At 38.2% G+C, this 22,771-nt stretch overlaps 1 protein-coding gene across 12 annotated transcripts in view; it reads left to right on the top strand.

Annotated features, from left to right (window-relative positions):
• Positions 1-22,771, top strand: part of ncam1a (neural cell adhesion molecule 1a) — a 274,017-nt gene that overhangs the window by 173,711 nt on the left and 77,535 nt on the right. For all 12 annotated transcript variants that reach the window (XM_042431412.1, XM_042431411.1, XM_042431415.1 and 9 more), the window contains exons 2-4: positions 13,924-13,998; positions 15,376-15,585; positions 18,160-18,303. In XM_042431412.1, coding sequence (XP_042287346.1) covers positions 13,924-13,998; positions 15,376-15,585; positions 18,160-18,303 — 429 coding nt within the window. The remainder of the gene's footprint in view (positions 1-13,923; positions 13,999-15,375; positions 15,586-18,159; positions 18,304-22,771) is intronic.

The following is a 22,771-nucleotide window of genomic DNA, read 5'->3' as shown; positions in this document are numbered from 1 at the left end:
GTCCTTTCCCTTAGCGTCACCCTTAGGACAAACCTATTTTATATTTTTCAGTCCTAATAGGCAAGGCTTTTTACTGTCGCATGTAATGAATAGCCTCTAGGTTCTGCTAGCAGAGCTTTTTGATCTTTGACTTGTGTTTTATAATCTCATCCCTCAGTCATTCCTCCCTTTACCTTGACTGGTTTTACATGTCACCTATACATGACCAGATTTCATGCTGACGCTTTTTTTCCCTTCTGCTGCCCTTTTCAGCCTTTTAGCCTTTTATGTTGAATTTTCCAGTTTTAGTAATGAGGTGCTGTCAGAATGAGAAGGCTCAAATTTGTCAGAGTAAAGAGGGGCTTGTCATTGTTTGGACTCTGTTTATATCCAAATATTAATGATGAGAGAAGAGGAGCAGCTCTTGGAAATGTGTTTGGGGAGTTGTTTATTTGGACATTATGAGATGAGACAGCACACTTTTGATCAATAGAGGAGTGCAAGTATGATGCTTTAGGAAGTAACTCTTGTCACACGATTGGTTAGTCTCAAACTTGTTATTTTGTGAAGCTAGTGGAAAAAAAATACTTAAAACTGTTGATTTCTGCAGCACATGTTTGTGTTCCTCCAGATTTACTCCTCTCCACTTGTAATGCGCTTGGATGACAACTGAAGTGGTGGCGGGTTGGGGGGAATGATAGCAACAACTGTAATCCTGACAAAGCTGTGGTGGTGAATGACTGAAAGATGTGAAGAGAAGGAACTTAGTAGCTGACACGTCTATGTCAATTTGATCAAGGCCTGACACCCACACACAGCACATGGAAACAGCTGCTTAGCACTCTGTGCAGTGTTTCAAGGCAGCAGGTTAATGATAAGTGTTAGAGACAGTTTGGAATGTGTTTCTGAAAGGCTAATTTATCTGGCTCAGAAACACAAATTGGAAACATAATGCTTAAAGTTAGTTCTGTTGGGAGGCTGAATATAACAGTTGTTATGTATGTTCACTGTTCACCTGCAAATATTTCCCTTTAAAGTGTGGATTACCATGCTGTAATCCCACTCTTAATATAGTACTACTGCTGATACTATACCGTTATTGGTACTATTGTTACTACTGCCACAAATTCAACTCCAACCCATGTGTGTGATGTATAAGCAGTAGGGGTGTGCAGAGATCTCTGTATTTGTATTTGTATCTGTATTTGTTGAGGCAGCAAAATTATTTGTATCTGTATTTGTATTCGAAATAGGCTTAAAAATCCTGTTTTTGTTTTTGACACTTTTAATTTTAGAAAATTAAAGTGTTACAATAAGTGTTCATGAATAAACTACCTTACAAAGGAGGTCCCCACACTGGGTCTTGAACTGGAGTCTCCCAGATCATAGACAACTGCGCTGACTACTGAGCTAAAACTTTACTCATCACGTCATTGCAGACAGACCTCTACCTATTTATACACCCATAACACAGAGACAGCACACCATGTAATGTGTAGGGAGGAACTTCAAAGGCGATTCTTGCTTTGCACTTTTCATTTATTGCCTATTTTTTACAACCTAACTTTGTGGAAAGGAGAAGGGGAACAACAGATCCCAACAGTCCCTTGGGAGCACTTTGCTTGTGTCAATAGCTCAGCTTTAACTCTGGGGAACAACCCCAACAAATATTTTTTTTAAATATTTGTATGAAACAAATATTTGTATAAAACCCACTATTTGTGCTTTGCCAAATTATGTATTTGTATTCGGGCACACCCCTAATAAGCATACATACAGGTGATAAATCAAAGAAAGAAAATCTGAATATATGAGTGGAGAAATATTCCAAATTCAGCTTCCATACAGGTGCACTACATGATACAATTATCCATCTAACATCCTATCATGCCAGTCAGAGTCATCTTTCATCATTTTCTAAGTGTGCAGTACAAACTTGAATGCTTGAGCCCTACGGTGATGGGGTTCGGTAGCTCTGTTGCATGTGAGAGGTATTTTGCTGACATTATTTTGCTCCAATTGTCCCCTTGGGGGAAGGGCTCTATCCTGGTGGTCCTCAGAACATGAGGGCCCACTGAATGGTTGGATGAGTATGCAAATGATGTAAATCATACCATATGCTGTAGCCATCACAGTCACCAGATCTCAACCCAACTGAACTCCTTTGAGAGATTTTGGAGCAAAATGTGTTAAAGCACTCTTCACCACCATCATCATCAAAACACCATGTTATCGAGTATTTTGTAAGAATGGTGTTCATTCCCCCAGTAGAGCTCCAGCAACAAAATAACTATGAAACACCACCTTCTGACTTCAATTCATCACCGATCTGTATATATGAAACTGCTGTTGTATTTGAAAGCATGAAAAATGACAAAAACAAAACAATATAATGGGAACTACTAATAACAAACCACGACCGGTTAGTGTAGGAATCAAACTGAGGTTCTCAGGGTAACACACCGCTAAAAGCAGTGTGAGTTATTTCTGTCAATTGACCGGCAATTCGAAGAGAAAGGGTTTAGAGAGAAGATTCAGAGCATACGGGGAGCAGTACCAACAGGGCATGATGAGAGTGATGTGTTTATACAGCACCGTTAAAGCCTTACTGGATGTTTTGGAAATGCCTGCCAGGAATCCAACTGAAGTTTGTGTAGGAGCTTCCTCAAGACTGCAAGGGTGAGAGAGGGGTGGGGAACCACTGTTAGTGTTGGTCTGTGAAGTCTATTGAGACATTCTACAGTATGTGATATCTGGCAATACAAGTGGACTCGATTTGACTTAATTGACAAAGCTTTGAGCTGGTAGAAGGAGGCTTGGTGTTCAGATAAGGTCATACCATGATTGTGTTTTATTTATTTATTTATTTTTTTAAACCTTTTCAGCCCAACCTCCCAGTGGTGGGAAGTGAACTTTCCCACAGATGTTAGCACTGCAGCTTAATTGCCAAATTACCATTGTTTCTTTTGTATTATCGCACCTGTGCACTCTTTCTGACGTTGGCTTCAGTCAATGTATGTGCTGATTTCAGCTCAGAGGACAGTTTCTACCTCCACCTAGCACAAAACAACAGAGTGATCACAAATTTTCCAAGAGACATTATATTCGAGAGAATTTAACCTATGTAAATGGTCAGGGGATGTGAATAAATGCTTTTTGTGAAGAGAGAAATGTAAATTGAAGACTACAGTTACAACTAAAGACCTCTGACCCAAAGATTAGAACAAATTAGATGATTGTTTATTTTACTGAGAATGAGAAGTCAGACTTAATTCAGTCAGAGATACAACTATAGCCCACCTTCACTCCAAGCTGTGCTTCCATGCACTGCTCATTACAGGGCATGTGAGGTGAATACTTTCATAAGAAAATCCCACAAGGATTCAAGAATAGATTTTACACAGCTTACGTCACCTGGTCACAGATATGGGTTTCTCTTAATGCTCAAATTTAGAAACAACCTCATACTGAACCGTCTCTGATCACAACTAGAGCTCTCTAAACAATCTTAAATAGTGTCATTTAGGCATGCAAAATGCGCATGAGATTGTGAGCTTACACATCTAAAAGACATCCAAATATGGCTGTATTTGTGCAGCAGTTTCAGTCATTTAATGAGGGTTTCAAACACAATCTCTTGCCAGTATGTCAAGAAGAATGTGTTTCAAAAGGTCTGGCATTAATGACGTTTTAAATAGCAACATTACCACAAGTTTCAGGGTTTGTCACATGCCATATCTCTTTCTGTTTCTCTTTTGCTTCTTCTTTTTTTCCCAAAAATAATGGGAAAGATTCCCCATTATATTCAGAGAAATCGAAATAGAATAAATTTCAGATCAAAATTGTCTCATAATATCTCAAAAATGAATTCCTCCATTACCTTCTCCTCTACTTGAGGGGAATTAAGGAGGAGCCTGTCTACCCAATTATGTGAGAGATGGAAAAAGAAGACTTCTTTTGGGAAAATGGGTTTCCCATTTGACAGCACTTAGAGGATAACACGAATGGCTGGTGTGTGCTTGGATCTTGCTCAGGTCTACGTCCTCATTACTACTGTCTTGACCTTTTTTCAGACCACTGGGATTTAAAAGCAATAGCACTCAACATTTTTCAAATTCTCATACATGATGAGAAAAGAAACTACCGGCAGTTAACATTAGGGCTTGTTCTTAAAACAATGTCAGAGTATGATAACTTCTTCACCTCTATGTTAAAAGTATGTTGATAAATCGCCAAATACATCGAATCAACTGCCCAGTAATGTTGACCAATTTGACCCAACGTTCTCTGTCAGAACATTCAGCAGTTTTATCTGCTAATGTTTCAACTTACTTGTGTTTTTCTGCTCCATGAAATCCTAAATTCACTACCTAGCTACATCTCAGTTTGAAACTAGGGGTGGGTAGGTGTAGAACGGTGCTGATTTTCTATTTACAAGCATTTAAACCCTCAGACAAGTTCACAAAATCTAAGAGGTTAGTTAGAGGGCTACACATGATTTAATTAATTTAATAATTATTGTTTTTATTTTAGGGGAGCTCAGATGAATTGCTAATGCTAAAATCGCCAATGTCTTGGTGTGCATCCACAGACAGTTGCTTCCTAAGCTTATGTGATAGTGATGTATGCATCTCAGTGTGGCCCTACGCAGTGCTGCCTGCCCTGCATAGTGTATGCTTGCTCAGACATGACTTGCATGTTAAGCACCAACAGCTGACTGTTGTAGCCTCCTTGTAATGGAGCCAGTCACCACCGGCTGCCAGACTCCAATTAGGCATGCAAACCTCCTGATCCAAGACGGGAAAGAAGCTGCCTCAAACTTCAGGTTTTTTACCAGCAGACGGAATCGACTACTTCTCGTTTGTTCACTCCACAAACTGGAAGTAATGATGGCCACGTGACCTGTATAAATATTTGTGAGTTTACATAATTTGGAATTAAAGAAGTCTGCGGTTAAGATGCTAAAAGCCTATTTACAGTAGCAGGCTGTGAAGTCCATAATCCTCTCGCTAGAGAATGGCCAGCACTCACATCTTCACTCAGTGGTTTTGGTTATTGTTGGTAAAATCTCACGGGCATATTTGCTTGAAAGTGTGGAGGGATAATCAGTAAATTAATACACCATTGCTAATATTGCTTCTGAGCTTATACCATGAGTATCTTTGAATATGCTCTCCCGTCTTAGTTCTTTTCGAATTAATAACTTGGAATGATCAATCCGCTTGGCAAGCGATTAACTAGGTAAACATAGGGTATATGTGTGTGAATATGTGTTTGTATCTATGTATGGATGGATGTGTGGGTAACAGGGAGTTAATTAATGCTTTCAGTTCCCTCGAGTTATTATAAAAGACCCTACCTTTTTGTTTATTACAGGATAATATCAGGGTAATGCAATTTTGATCCCATTGCCTTCAATGCTTATGAAAGGTATGTTTAGACTTTCAATAAACAAAATGGAGAAAGGGGGAAAAATAAATCATTATTTTTATTTCATCTCTCATATGAATTAAAGCATGTATGGTGATTTTTATCATTATAAGGTGTTATTGTGTTGCTTTAAGTTTGTAATAGGTTTATACAGCCTACTTCTTATTTGTTTTCCCAAATCACTTTGGAGGAAACTTCATTGCTACTCAGCACATTGATAAAAGAACAAATTTTGTGCAGCATGTGTTGTTGGAAATATATTTACTGTTGCAAATTGATTAAATATGTACTTTTTAAGAGACAGGTTTTGTAAAGAGATATTAGTGAGCAAACAGTACCAGTGAGGAAGAACTGCTGGTAAACACTGTGGGATGCCATCTTCCATGGGAATGCATGCAGTGAAATAACTGTCTGTGTCTTTGGTTGCTGTGGCCTCTAATTGCCGATGGTTTCCGGGGACAATCTGTCCCTTTTTTCCAAGAAAAGAAAAACAAAACCTAAAAAAGCACAAGGTGCACCAAGGTTTGAAGGTAGAAACTGTCATCTCTGGTTATATAGCTGTGCTGTCCTCAAAGGCTGGAAATACAAGGGGCATGGTCTTGAAAGTCTACAGGGCCAGAAAGGCAGAATGTAGTTTTATTTATTTAGACAGACAGACAGACGTTTAAGGAGAAGGGGTGAACCAGATAAACCCGATTTTCCTGGGGTTTCTACAGTTTAGCTACAGCATATTGAGCTACTGTATCCAAGATAGCTACTTAACCTAGCTGATCGTCCAAGTTCAAACTGGCCTTGCCCTGGTTTTTGTCAATAACACCCTCTCAGGGACAGTGTAAACTGCAGTTTCTTGATGTCTATACTTCAGTGACTTCCTTTAGTAGTTTAGTACACCGCCAACTCTTGCCCACTACTCATATTACTGGGAGCTATACAGTCTTTATTTATTTGTGCCAGAGAAATTTACTCTCTCTGTGTCACTCACTAACTTTATCCACATAAGATGAAAAGAGAATAGAGTAACAACTGAATATACTAAAATGAAGTCACAAAGCGGACGTTGCTGCAAGTCACTGAAGTACAAACGGAGAGACAGATTCTCTCAGGGCCATTTATTCTGTCTTGACAGGGCCCTGCCACACATAATACCCTGGCCCAGGGCTAAGACTAACCACACTTGTATTATATGCGAGCCACAGACCACATTACTGTAAAAGTAAGGATACTGTATCATGTTTTGCATATATTAGTACTGTTGCCAAACACTGTATAAATGAAAGCATGCAACTATATGACAACAAAGGATGTCATTCTGAAAAAATGTCCAGTGGCTTTTTGCTGAAGTCTAGATTTACAGTGATTTACAAGTTTTTCTTTCTCAAATAACTAAAAGATACCTTCATGATGAATGATAGCAAGAGTGTTGTTTGTCAAAGAGCAGAATGCTGTGACTGTAGGTGTCTAAGCAGCAGAATGATGAGTAAAGAAGGACTCTCAAGAGTAGACAGAGAGGTTTATGAGTCTTTAAAGATGACTGAAAGTGAGGGACAGGCTTAGTGGATAGATATTAGATTGGTGTCATGAGTGAGCACGTCAGGGCACAGATAGCTTTATCCTTTATCTAAGCTCTCTCCTCACTATGCCAAGTACTTCTTTCTATCTACCCTGTTAATCTACACTTCTGCTCCCCAAATCTCCTTTGCTTCTGAGTTTCTAAGTTTACCTTTTCATTTGCGTAATCTAGGTCAGGTCTGTCTTAATTTCAGTGCTTTGATGAAAACTTTAAAGGCTACTCATGCTTGTGTTTTTTGCATGTTTTAGCATATTTACAACAAATTGTATATAATTACTGAGCATCAGCACAAGTCACACAACTCTTAAAACAAGGACATATTACAATAGATGCAGATCATACAAGACAATAGTACAAACATTAACTAGAAAACAATATTAAATCAATATTAGATCTCCCCGCCACTCCCCCCAAAAAAGACAAATGAACACTAGACTTGAACAAGAATCAATTAATAGTATAATAAAAGTAATTTTCAAACTCAAAAAGCTCAATCAATTTAGGGTACAGTTCCTCTTGAATTGCATTGAATTCAGACCAACAAGTGTTATCTGTTGATTACAAAAATGGCTTCAAATCTAGGTCTTCATTCAACCCTCAGGCTTCAAGTACTCAATCTGAAAATTCACAATGCCTCGCTTTTAAGAAGCAGCTTTTCAAAATCGCCCCCTCTTTCTGATAAAAATACCTTATACCTTATATACATAAGGAAAGAGACTGAAAATTTAATTTCCATAAAAATGGTATGTTACTGAATAAGTCGTTTTATCACATAAAATAGCACTTGTATGTTCTGCTGTTCTGGACATGTTAACAGATAGATTACACTCTCATTTTTTCTCCAAAGTACTCTTGTCATTTCAATTGTTTTATCTGCATGTTGATGAAACAAGTTGGTTGTGTTGTACTGAGCTCACACTTCACATTTATTATTCCCATCCGGCATTGGGGTAATTCAGTTTGAGATGGCTGTGATTTTGATGGGACTTTTTTTTTTTTCTCTTGAATATCACTCTTTTTTGGTCTCTATGCACTTTATCAGGTTGTCTTTGTGCAAAAAAAGTGTTTTTGAATTATTTAGAAATATCCTAATTAATAAAACTGGTTAAAAAATATTTTTCAAAACATACAGATTTTTTTTATGGCCTAATGAATGTGCTTTTACTTTTATCCAAACAGCTACATCTTGTTTCTGTCTGAGATGCATTACAAAAACACCTGCACAGTCCTTTACCACATTGGTAAGAAGACAAGTGTTACAACTACCTGGCTTTTTAAAAATAATTATTTTTATTGGGTTTTTTTCTGATATGGTCCATAAAGATGAAATATCTACAACAAAAAGCAGTGCATAACACTACAAAATACTTTATTCTTGAAGTTGTTAAGATGTGGCATCAAACTATCCAACCCAAAATAAATTTATATGAATTTGACCATCATAACATGACTACTTAGAATCTTATCTAAAGAGAAAGTATCCTCAATGAGTGTTATTTTAACCTGTACATGTTGAAATGGAAATATGATAGATGGTTCTTGCTCCATTTGGCATGAGCAGAGAGGTAACCCAGCCAGTACAGTTTCATCTGAACAGAGAAAATCCTCATTCAGATGAAGAACAAAAAGGGTCTTTTCAGATGTTCATTGATTACACCTGAAGATTTCTCTCATTTTTACGCCTTTATGTTATTTCTGACAATAGGCTCTCAGCAGAGACAGAGTCACACATGCTTGACACATGAAACTCAACAGTCACATCATCCTTGAGACACTACACAAGTGGCCATTTAGAGACATACACTGAGAAAATGACTCTGGGAATAGCTATCTTTCCCACACCACCTGGACTCCTTTTTGTTGTCTTTAGTGTTGCAGATATGATCAGTTGATTTTTGTCCAGTTGTCTTAGTCTTAGGAGTCGTGGCTAAGGTTTGCAGCATGGTATCTGTGATCTTATGAGATGAGGGAAGGAAAATGGATATGTTGTTTTCTTTGTATCTACCTCCAGCCTGTAAAAGCAAACATATCGTGGGTTGTGGGTTTCCATGCCTCTGGAGCCTTCATGTTAGCCCGCTGGAGCAAAGCCAGGTCATTCATGTGGCAGAGGCAGTGTTTAACTGCAAATCAATATTTGTATGACTTCTTCACTAGCTGAGCCATAAGGGAGATGATATTGTTGTCTTGAATAGTTCACTGAAATCAATATTTAAAACTATCCTTGTCCAGCAATATTTTTGCCTATTCAAACTGCAATTAACTTATGTTTATCTAACAAGCTACCTGTCATAGCTGTGCAAATAATAACCATCGAGACCCTCCTAGAAATGGATACAGCATATGCGGTGTAGCCATAATTTACACACAAACACTTAGTTAAATACAAATATGCAAACAGAATGGTTCTGGATGGTTGGGTGTAAAAAGCTTGTAACCTTTCACTAGAGACTACATGGTTTACATCCCCCTCTCCTACCGACAGTTGACGAAGAAAATACACATTTGGATAGAGACTTGATAATCAAGTGATATCTGGGAACAACTCCTTGATCAACAAGATGCCAACTGTGTGTCTTTCCTGCCTTTGACCCCTGCTGATTTGACCTTTTTGATCCTGTCTGAATGCAGCATCCCCTCCTGTTTTTGCCCCCTTGATTTCACCTACCTGAGAGCCCCCCCCCCCCCCCCCCCTCTCTTTACTATGCTGCCTTGATCCTGCATGCAAATGCCCTACCTCCTTACCTTTTGGTTACCAATTGTTTGATCTTACGGTATAAAGTGTTTCCCTTCTGCTCTGGGTCAGTCTACTGTATCCGACCAGCTCTGCGCATTTCCGGAATGCTATTAAACCACTTCCACCACAGCAAACTTTGAACAAGGACTTGAGTGATTTTCTTCAACACAGTCAACTTTGATTTCTTTAACTACAAATATGATGTTTTCGAAACTTTAACAAATGAGTTTAGTTTCCTAAACATAACCATATCTTAACTAAGAAATTTTGAAGCAAATAACAAACAAGTTTGCTGTGTACATATGAGGATTTGTTGCAATAGTTATACTGCATTTCATTATATACAGTATGTTACATAGGCCCCATTTACACCCTATTATTAACATAAGATTTGTTTCTGGATAATGACATTAGATCCGCAGGTCCTTGCATTGACACGTGGCAGTAAAATGCAATCTCATTTTCTTAATTGTGCCTGCATTGTGATCGGACTTCAATATGCAAATTAGCTAGGCGGAGCTGGCGGACTTGTCAATAAACATGGTGTGTCCCAGGAAACTGCTGACACGAGCGGATATCATTCATTACTAAATGACTCTTTGTGCGTGAAGACTTTCAGCTACTGCTATTACTTGTAGCTTTAGCTGGCAGGAAAGAGACGGAGTTAGGTGACCTTTTATCTTACTGGGCTGATTATTTTCTTATGAATGTGGTCACACTGTACAGATTGCATTTACACCTGGCTGAGATCCAATCACAACGTGAGTCCGACCATCTCCAAATGTGGTCTGGCCAATCAGATCGCATTCTGATCACAATGCATTCTGAGTGCCCTTGCATTAACCTGCGTTTTTCCTTATCTAGAGAAGGGTCCAGATACAGATTGCATGTTAATGCTAGGGATGTGTAGAGATCCCAGTATTTGTATTTGTATCTGTATTTGTTGAGGCAGCAAAATTATTTGTATCTGTATTTGCATTTGAATAAAAGTGGAAAGAGGCTTAAAAATCCTGTTTTTGTTTTTATGACACTTTTCATTTTAGAAAATTAAAGTGTCACAATAAGTGTTCGTGAATAAACTACCTTATGAAGGAGGTCCCCACACCGGGTCTTGAACTGGAGTCTCCCAGATCATAGACGACTGCGCTGACTACAGAGCTAAAACTTTACTCATCGCCAAATGGCAGACAGACCTCTAACTATTTATACACCCATAACACAGAGACAGCACAGAGTGTAACGTGTAGGGAAGAACTTCAGAGGTGATTCTTGCTTTGCACTTTTCATTTATTGCCTATTTTTTACAACCTAACTTTGTGGAAAGGAGAAGGGGAACAACAGGTTATGGAGAGTCCCTTGGGAGCACTTTGCGTGTGTCAGTAGCTCAGCTTTATCTCTGGGGAACACCCCCAACAAATAATTTAAAAAATATTTTTACAAAACAAATATTTATATAAAAGCCACCATTTGTGCTTTGCCGAATAATGTATTTGTATTTAGACACACCCCTAGTTAAAGCCAGGTCTAATAGGGGGAATACTGTATGAAAATAACAAATGTATATTCACGTATTCTCAAATTATAGACGTTAACATGACAGATTTCTTTTGCTAAATATAATGAGTCCAGAACATTGAGCACATCGTTGGTTTATAAACACTACATAGCATACTGTGTACATCTTTGCAGTTTTAAATGCTATATACACAGCAGCCCATTATTTTTTGCTTCATATTCACAGCATGGTGATGATTACTTTTCAAATAAAGGAGTGTGTAGAGAAAAAAGGACATTGAAAAACTCTGCTGTTAATGTGTCTTCTTTGTCAAGCATGTGTTTCTATGACAGTGTTGAATTATGAAAAACCTCCATCTCATTGTGTTGTAATGATAGTTGGCTACCTGTCTTGTGAATGCAGAGTCCTTGCAAACCATTCCCATGAATTGCCTGGTGAGAGCTGAGCTGAGACTGACTCACTCATTGTGGCGACATGCTGAAGGCTCAGCAGGATTTTTCTGTCAAGCTCCGGATCACGATACAGTGGTGTTTCTGCTTCGCAGTCTGCGCTTTACTATCATGTCACACATCACTGAATATAGAAGTCTTAAATTAAACCATGTCACATTTAAAAAACATCACCCTCTCTGGCATTCTGGTGCACATGTGCAAGTTATGATTTCCTGATTAAGCCCTTTGAAAATTTTTACACATTTAATACTTCATTGAATATGCAATATAAGAGTATAATATAAGATTTTGAATTTGAATTTCTTAGCGCCCAGGAAGGAACAAACACCAGGTGTATCTCTGCACACTCTCATTTCTCATCTGTGTCACCGTAGCTTTAGCTGATGCTGAAAGATGAAGTGCATTAGAGTCTCAGGAAAAGGATATTCTTTGATTTACGGCATTATGCCTTCTAAATCATCTGCCGAGAGAAAGAGGATTGGGGAAAACAAGATGGTGAGCACCCTGGAATGATTCATGTCTTTTATAAATGAAAAATATATCTTTGGATAGTGTTCCTAAAGACTGCTGCTGAGGACTGAAGATCAACTTACTCCAAACCAGTTAAAATGCAACATTTGAAATACCCAATTTTTATTATTTTTTGATAGATAATTTGCCACGCAGTTGCTTTACCTCTACACTGTGTCTTTTTCTTTTTCAGTCAATTTAATACTGTCATGAGGTGCCTGCTACATGCTTTGACGTAGTTAAGTGTCAGACAGTTGATTGTCACAGGGTGACAGGTACATATCCATGCTTCGTTAACAGGTTACACCTTGGAAGTGTTGGTACCAAAATGTATAGCTTCTTACAGGATGAATGAATCATAGGGAGTGCTGTAATCTCCGGTTTTGTTTTTTATTGGCACTTCAGAGGCAGCTGGATCAACAGGTGCTATTGACATTAAGTTAATAAGGATTGAATGTTAAGTGCAGTCAAACTAGAAGGTAAAGGTAAAAAAAAGAGAAAGCACGTGACTTTCCTTAGCAGTCAATGATCTGGAGCTCCCAGAATTTTTTTAAAAGTCAAGAAAGTTGTCATTTGCTTGAAAAAATTTTAATTGACATTCAAACTTCTGAGTTGTGTTTTTTGTACATTCAAAATGTGTTTTAACAGAACAGCTAAAAGTTAACATACATTACCTCCTTAAAAGTATGTTGTGCAGTTCACTCCATTTACCTAGACAGGGATGGTAAATAAAAAATTTAAATACATGTTAATGTTGTTTATTTAATATATCTACTTCTGGTTGTGTTTACCCAAAAAAAAAAAAAAAAAAAAAAACATTTCCCAAGAGCTCAACACTGCTGCAGGTTAAATGTCACCAACTTGACAAAGTTAAATGGAGAGCTATAAGAATGAACAAGGGAGATCAAACACACACAAAGGTTACAGCTAAATGTAAAAAGTTTGGAAAGCTAACATTGAAAGAGAGTGTGTATGAATCTTGTTAATGAGGGAGAAACTGTCACAATGACATAGAATATGTGCACTGCTGTAGTTTTTTGTATGTTAACAACTAATCGTTCAGTAAAAACAGTGATATTAGGATATTGATAGTGAACCAGAAGAACACATTGCACTTTTAAGAAAAGGTGAAAGGGACCCTCAGAGATTACATCGAGTTACAGAAGCAAGTGGAACAGCAGCTAGCCAGGAAGTGACATCAGAGTTTCTTCACCTTATATACACCACATGTTTTTAAGAATTCCATCATGAAATAGACCATTTTAAATGGTAGTGTGCTTAATTTATTATATTTTTGATAGTGAAAATGTGTTCAGCCCTTTGCATTTTCACATTGGGAAAACCCACCTGGAAATATCAAAAATGTAACAAAAATAAGATAAAAAATTAAAACATAAAAAATTATACTAATTGCACAGCGAACAAAGACTTCTATGTATAATATATCCTTAACAGGTGAACCCACTAACAACCTCTCAGTTTGACAATGTCCTTGTAGACAATTTAGACTCATTACCCATCTGCATGGGGATGCTGCACTCTAACAAGCATAAAACTTTCATCCCAGGGTTGTATCCATAGAGCGTATGCCTGAAAAATGGTTCTTTTGAGCAGGCAAAGCAATTTGATTGGGCTCCTTGCCCTATTGTGCTTCGCTCCTGTGCCATCGTTCCTCTCGCTGGAACCAGAGACTAATGTATATTTTGTTCTTTCTCCTCTTTTCTTTGCCCAGCTGCCATCCAGGTGGAAATCACTCCATCACACGGGGAGATCAGCGTAGGAGAATCCAAATTTTTCCTCTGCGAAGGTAAGAATGGTCTTGAATACATCTTGATGCAAAATGTCACCACATGTAACTGAAACTCTGACTGGACCTATTGCAGAAAGTTTTGGGGTTTTTTAAATAGGTTTCGAAATGTGTCTTTGTTCTTCCAACCCAATACAATAGATGTGACTGGAAGGTTTCTTTTTAAAATGTGCCCCCATTACTCTACTTTTTGGGAGGATTATTTTTTTCACCAATCTGTTCACAGTGAGGATTATCCAGAGTAAAGTCTACACACATTTTGCCACAATATTCTGTACCTGTTGCTGATTCGAAACAAAAATCCTCGAGTCTAGCCGGAATCCACACTCACCATGACGTGTTGTCTAGTTTGAGCAGTTCCAAGAAGCAGCTTGACCTTGCCGTTAGCTGTCCACTACTAGAGTTCAAACATGTTTGATTTTATCATACCAAAAAATAAGATGCGCTTGTTGTCGGAGCACCTTGGAGACGAGTCTTTTGCAGGAGATGAGATGAGAGCACAAACAAGGGGGTGAGGAAGGAGGCAGGCATCGGACACACCCACAATCACACTCACACACTCACCTCTACTGAGATCAGTTGTGTAGTTTTTGCATCCCTACTTACCCCTTCATTGTATTGGGGTAGATATCTCAAAACTTGGGAAGCTATCTGCATGGGTAGATGCCACCAGAAGTTAGGAGCAAATACATTTGTCCCTAATTTGTGTGAACCAACCCTTTAAAATCAGTCATTATACTGCAACAGTAACCAGTGGCCTCTTAGTACTGACCTGATGCTGCACAACTTTTTGAGATAATGAAGCCAGGAAAGCAAAGCTCAATATCTTTGTTTGACGTTTTCTTTTTATTTTCCTTCTCTTTTTTGTTCTATGAGGGAACATGGCTTCAGCTTTGACTCATTCTACAGTTGAAAAGGATATCAAAATGTGTTTAGGGTTCTTTGTGTGACGGCATTAATATATTTCAGGGAAACAAATATGTCTCAGCTTGCACTCATCTCTATAAAAAATGAATGATGTGGAAAAGTTGTTTGATTTTTCTTTTAGAGAAAGTTGCCTCCCAGTGAATAATCATGTCCTACTGAGCAAGTAGGAATTATTTATACCACTCTTTTCATGTTGTTTTCATGTTATGTTGAATATTTAGTCTGATCTTAAAAGGACATTGACTGTAAGGAGATGGGTTTTGAATACAATAATGTCTCCAGGCATGATTTATGGTATGTCGTTATTAGCTTTTTAGACACACAGAATATCATGAGAGTGCAGAGTCTTGCTTAAACTTATTGAAGTAGTTGTTGTTGCTATGAACTTCCTTACATAATTCTAGCTTCCTTGCCTTATGCTTCATTTTCTGTTTCTTTTTTCTTTTTTAGTGGTGGGAGATGCGAAAGACATAGACTGGTACGCCCCCAGTGGAGAGAAGATCCTCCCCAACGGGCAAGATATTTTTGTGAGCCGCAACGATGAAGCCACGTCGACCCTCACCATATACCACGCCAACGTGGACAGCGCTGGCATCTATAAGTGTGTGGCAAAGAATGGGGACAAGGAGGCCCGGGCCACGGTCCAAGTGAAGATTTTCCGTAAGTCTCACCTTTTTTTTTAAAAAAATTTGAGTTCTGCAGTAACTTGGTAGAACAGTGCCTTCAAAGGGATCTTGTGGACATTTGGCTTTAAAGGATATAGTTGGAGATTTTCTATATTTTTCTTAATGTCAACAAATCTCATGTGCAGAGCCAAACCACCAATGTATTAGTATTAGTGTATGTATTAGCATAGAATTAGCTTTAGAATATGACGAATTACTAATCATATATCATGTAATTACACAGGAATATACTATACAAACCTGACAATCAAGCTGAAAATGTTCCATTACAGTTTTCCGTAAATATTTTTTTCTTGTGGACACTGTTGAAAGCAAAGGATGTAGGACGCGTCTCTGTATCGCTCCTCAGTTAGTGACAAAATGCATATATTTAACCTTGCAAAATTGTGTATATTTCTATCTGGTCAGGCTTCTGAAGAGACCTCTAAACAATTCAGATCAAATTTTAGACAGTTAAATTCATAATGACATCTACTCGGTCAAAAACAGAGGCTACAAGAGGCTACAAGAGTGGGCAGCAACAAGCCCTCACCCTGCGGCTAATATTAGCCCCATGGGAACACTGACCGTGGAGCTGCTACATTCCTCAAAACTGATATTTTCGGTAAAATTGACTGAAAATATCGGTCTTTCTCTATAAATCTCAGATCAGAGAATCAATTTTGTCGATGGAGAGAGGACACAACATGCTCTGTGCAGTACTTCCTGCAATCCAACCCAGTCTCCTAGATATTCCATTTATATAATGCAAAGTGGTTTAGCCAGATATGTTTAAATGGAGACATAATTACTGGCTGGATTATGTTCACTGGCAACATTTTTTCCAGTGGACATAATCCTTCCATTCAAACACATTTGGCAAAACCATTTAGAAGAATAGAAATGTAGGAGATGGTTGGATGGCCTTAACTAAATTGAATGTCCCCTGAATTGTTGGCATCTAAGGCAAGAGATATGCTTAAAAGGCTATAAATGTAAACAATGTGAAACTGTGTGAAACATTATGCTACTTCTTTGTAAAATTTCCAAACAATTCATTAATATGTACTCAAAAATTCCCAGGTATGTTTTGAGGAGTTTGGTGAAGCTCTTACATAACTTAGGGATACATAACCTTAAAGGTGCAGTGTTTAGAATTTAGTGGCATCCAACAGAACGGACTTGGCAGAAATGGAATATAATATTCATCATTCATTCATTCAAGTATGTTTTAATTAGTGTATAATCAACTGAAAATAAGAATTGTTGTGTTTCTGTTACCTTAGAATGAGCCCTTCATATCTACATATGGAGTGAGTCCTCTTCCACAGAGGCCGCCATGTTGCACTGCCATGTTTCTACAGTAGCCCAGAGCAGACAAACCAAACACTGGCTCTAGAGAGGGCCTTTTCACGTTTTTCGCGGGCACCGTAGGTTGTCCTACACGCTTGGAACATGGATGTATAAAGAGAACTGGATACAGCATCGGAGGTGGGGCCCCGTTCATTCCTACAAAAGTTGCTCAGTGGCACATGAAGCAATAAAAAATCGACTTCCCGGTATGAAAGTACCCGGATCTTCCGCATTGTGTGGCCCATAGAGTGTGCGCACTAGTGACTTTCGCTGGCCAAGTCGGCTACTTCCGGTTTAGCCCTCCGGCTAACTTGAATGGGGATAAAACAATTCAATCATGCGGCTCTTCTAGGCTTTTGAAATGTGATCGGACCAAATGGATTTAATTCTGATAGTGAGTCATTTCCCGGGGGCTGCGATGCTCAGAAAAATGTATCCGCTGATTTACACACTTCTCTTTTACAATGTAAGTCTATGGGAAAAAGTCTTTTTGGGCCAGTGTGCATCATGTGATGCTGTAATTACACGGTTTGGCCGCTATGTTAAATTTGCTTCAAAGCCTGGTGCTCTTCCTGTATCCATCTGTGGCTTTGAAGGAAAGGGTGGGGTAGGGAGGTTTTCATTTGGTTGCAGTCTGCAACCTCACCGCTAGATGGCACTAAATCCTACACACTGGTCCTTTAACATATTTTGCCTCAAACTCTTTGGGCGTTCAGGCAGAACACAGCTATATGTTACAAAAATACAAGGGGCTGCATGGTTCAGGACGTGATGGTTCAGGTGAGTAATAGATTCATGAGTTTGCACAGCAGTTTAAAATTTTATGGGGAAGGATTTTACTACTTTGGAAAGTTATCATGACCGGTATTATTTTATGTTTTGTTGTGTTGATCATGAGGTAACGTGAGGTAAATCATGTCACACTGTGTTGCAGTGGAAGGTGAGCCAGGTTCCACTTTTTAGCAGTACGACTCTGTGTTTACATGGACTTAGAGTCTTTACCACAACTACCTTCCTACACCATCTATAATTATATAATAACTAAACCAATGAAACTTTTTGAAAATGATTATTAGAAAAGCTGAAGTTCAACTGTAAGCTTTTTTTATGCAATGTAAATATGCCACAGGAGTGTTCTCACCTTTATATGTTCAGTCTGAAAGTTAAGATATTTTTAAACATGTGTAATATGTGTGCTTGTCACATCTCCCTACAGAAAAGATCACCTTCCAGAGTGCTCCCAGTCCACAGGAGTTCAATGAGGGTGATGATGCTGACATAATCTGCGATGTGGTCAGTTCACCACCACCCACCATCATTTGGAAGCATAGGGGCTCCAAGATCCAGGTTGCCAAAGATGGTAAGCCAGCCCAAATAAAAATGTTCCAATCATTTTGCTACCTTCTCACCTCCAACCTGCCTAACCTTCCTGCCAATGCTGTCTGCCAATTCATGCATTCTAATCAATTTGTCACACACTTCCTCATCTTTTCTCTTCCTGCCCATCACCAATGAACAAAGCCATGCATTTTCAGCAGGGGAAGGAGTTTTAGGCCTCACAGATGATGCATGAACATGAAAATTCCATTTCTTTAGCCCAGCAAGATGTGGTTATTGTCACCAGAAAATATGTCTGAGGGCAGATAGGAGTTCCCAAACAGGGGGAGAACTACATTAGAGGCAGAAATAATTCGAAAACTTGAAGAGAAAAAGGGAAGGACTAACAATGGGCTTCATTAACAAACCGTGTGTACTCACAAATCTGTGCTTAAACTGTGCATACGAACGTTTTAAGCACAATTCCGGGATTCATCTTTATATTCTTACCTGAATTTGTTCTTGGTCTGCAAACAAATTTAGAACTGCCTTAGACCATGCGTACACACAAATCATAAATATCCCACAGTCTTAAAAAATGATAAAGTCAGTATTTATTCAATGTAAACAGTATATTAGAATCACAATTATTTAAAAAATGATTGGACCTAAATATACAACATTTAAAATCGTGAAATTGCTAATAATGCACAGCTTATTTACTCATTTTAAAATGAATAGCTAAGACGTTGTAATCTACAAATCATCATCATAAAAGTAATTGAATTATTAATATATTAAAATTATCCTGTTCCCACTTTTAGATGACAATAGCTTATCCATTGGAACTTCCATATTGGTGACGCTGATTCATTTCTCCATAAGATTTGGCCGTGATATATATGCAGCTGGTTCACCAGCAGCCTGTTCAGCATCCTCACAGCCTGACAGTTCAGTAGTGGCACAGGGAGGGGCGCTCTGCTTTCAGTACATCATGGCCTGTTGTGGACAGAGATGAAACACAATGCACACCTGGCACAACAGTAGAGATTTATTTATTAATTCCACAGACCTACACATTTACCAACTTTTTATTTTGTTACGGACGTACTGTGTCGTAGTGGTGCAACAAGTATGCAGGCTGTATACTGAATACACAATCGGGACCCAAACGGTTGTGCAATGACATGTTTACCAGCCAAATCTGCCTTTTCTGGCCTCTACTTCTGAAACTATTGTTTTCATTTCACTAGCAGTAAAGTTTTTCTGTATTTTTCCTCTTTGCAATGAGTGACAGCTCTCTCCACTACTACGCTGCTCCAACAGAGCTTTTCTTATATAGAGAAATGGGGACGTGGTAGTATGCTAATTACCGATAGCAGGTATGCACCCGTCAGCTTAGACGATGATTCTGATTCACTAACATACACACGGTGGTAAGAACAAAATTGGCCAGTGCAATCATGTGATGAAAAAGGAATTTTTTGCGTGTGCACTTATTTCGTGTGCAAATTAAGACTATTTCTAAGCACATATTAGTGAATGAGGCCCAATGTCATTTAAGTCTTCCTATCCTGTCACTAACAAAAAAATACAATCTAGACACACCAAGTTATCCAGATGAGCGGTAGTTCACCAAACTACTACTTTTTAACACATGTAGAAATAGAAATGATGGTTTTATTTCAGTATGTGTTAGAGGTGTTTCTTACAGTTCACAGTTGGGTGTGACCCTGTCTTTATGGTGGGATTGGTAGATTTGCTCACTGTTGAAACTCTACTATTTAGGCTACACTGAAAATCTTGTGAGTATAGGAAATACTCACTGCCTTAAGGCTTGAAAGGAGTTCCTGAAAAGTTGTTGCTTGCATGGCTGTAACCAGCTTTGATTTGCAGCAGTTATAATGGATTCCAATGCTAACTCACAGTCACAGCAAGAAAAAAGTCTCAATATATATCAGTATATTCTAAACAACCACTGCTTTGCCAATAAACATGCTTCAGAGCTATGAAGCGTAACAAAGAAGTAAGTATGTAGCTCTGTGGAAAAACTATTGAGTGTTTCGAATAAACAGTAATTAACACACAGATCAACACCTTAGAAGTGAGTAGTAGGGATGTGCAGAGATCCAAGTATTTGTATTTGTACCTGTATTTGTTGAGGCAGCAAAATTATTTGCATCTGTATTTGTATTTGAATAAAAGTGGAAAGAGGCTTAAAAATCCTGTTTTTGTTTTTATGACACTTTTAATTTTAAAAAATTATAGTGTTACAATAAGTGTTCATGAATAAACTACCTTACGAAGGAGGTCCCCACATCGGGTCTTGAACTGGACTCTCCCAGATCATAGACGACTGCGCTGACTACAGAGCTAAAACTTTACTCATCGCCTCATGCAGACAGACCTCTACCTATTTATACACCCATAACACTTCAAAGGCAATTATTGCTTTGCACTTCTCATTTATTGCCTATTTTTTGCAACCTAACTTTGAGGAAAGGAGAAAGGGAACAACAGGTTATGGAGAGTCCCTTGGGAGCACTTTGCTTGTGTCAGTTGCTCAGCTTTATCTCTGGGGAACACCCCCAACAAATATTTTTTTTAAATATTTGTATAAAACCCACTATTTGTGCTTTGCCTAATAATGTATTTGTATTCTGGCACACCCCTAGTGAGTAGTGCTGCAGGAGTGGACTGAGAAGTCTCTTTGGAGGTCTGAATACATTTTGAAACACTTTGCTGTCATGATTTCAGGTCAGCATTGGAATCCATTGTAACTACTGTGAATCCAAGCTGGAAACAGCTGCAGTTCTCTGTAACAAATTACAAACTTTTCAGCCCCTTTTCAGCCCCATCTGCCAGTAAGATGAGAGGGCATAAATGGTGTAGTAAATATATCCATGTACAATTTTGTGAATGACTTCATGCATCTTCAGGCAGCTACTTTCTTTGGACACTTGTTGACAGCATTGGTCTAGAAGCAGCTACTAAAACTTCAGTGTGCTGCATGAGAACTGAGGTGTAGAAGAGGCAGGAAAGTGGGGTTTTGTTTTACACTTGAACTGGGTCATTTTAACCTTACAGTAACCCCTCCCTTGGTGACCACTGGAGAGCCTGGACTCACCACAGTGTTGTGCTAAGCCCGCCTTTATTCTTGGACTCTCTTCAAGGAATGTGTTTTTCACTGGAAAAACCACTAATTGTAACCGACACTGAAAACTGAAAAACTGCTTATGTAATTTTCCTCAGAGCAGCAGTTGATGTTACCAAAATGCTGCAAGTTGCATTGTTAAATCTCTTATCAGAACGTATTCATTGTAATATGTGTCAATGTGACAAGAATTAACAGCGGGTCAATACAATGTCTTCTTCTATTGAAATACTTTTTCACTAAGCCTTCAAAAGAGGTTTTTGACTTAAATTATTTTACTTTTACACTCACAATTTTGTTCATTGAGGAGTCTGTACTTAGGAAACAGAAAACAAACATTATTGTGGGAATCAGTGGTATATAATTTCCTACATTAGCTAAAGTAGAAACACCATAATATTCAGATACTACACTATAAATAAAATCCTATCCTATTAGCAGATAAATAAACTTGAGTATCAAAAGTAAAAGTATTCATTATGCAGAATGTGCCCTTATTATCATTGATGCATTAACATACTGTATAAGCAGCATTTCAATGTTGCAGATGGTGGAGGTGGAGCAAATTTTAACTGCTTTATATGTTGGTTAGTTTAATCAATAACAATGGATAATTTTAGCTTCTTAAATGTAAAATACAAATGCAAATCCTAAATTAAGTATATGTAAATGTACTTCAATGTCAATGTCAACATCCCATACAAGTATGTAAAATTCATCAAGTGATTTTATAGCAGACAGGCTCTCTATAGTTTACAGAGAATGCTTTTCTTGTAGATCTGGGGGGAAATTGAGTTGTTATACCCCCTGTACATGTGTGGTTTAATTAGAAGTGCAGCAGCTCTACAATTGGTATAAAACACGGTTGAAATACATCTTGTGTAGCCAGGGTGTCATGCAGGGCTCCAACCACTCGCCTGATTACCAGGGATGATTGGGACTTATTAATCTGGCTCCCACTTCTTGCCTGAGCATTGCAGTGAAGTATTTCAGTTTTATAATGTCCTTTGTGAAATTGTGTCTGCTTTTATGTACAAAGAACGATTTAAGGAAATAATCATAATCAATTTAGAGCTTAGATTTCTTAGATATTGTTAAACAATCACATACAGACATGGGCTTGGATTTTTATGATCCATTGATAAGATTCCATTCTTAATTTTAACTTCTTGTGGCTCCAAGGAGGGAAAATACATAATTTGCTTTGAGATTAAGCATCAAATTTATTCATACAAAATGTTACAAACAAAACATCACTAAAACGGACAAAAGAGCATATAGAAAGTACATGTTATACTTATTACTTTTAAATGCATACAGGCCACATTGACACATTTAAAACAACTGTTTTGTTGTG

Source organism: Thunnus maccoyii, chromosome 13, assembly GCF_910596095.1.
Source record: "Thunnus maccoyii chromosome 13, fThuMac1.1, whole genome shotgun sequence".
Taxonomy (NCBI): Eukaryota; Metazoa; Chordata; class Actinopteri; order Scombriformes; family Scombridae; genus Thunnus; species Thunnus maccoyii.
Note: the sequence above shows the minus strand (reverse complement) of the source record. Positions and strands in the feature narration are given on the sequence as shown.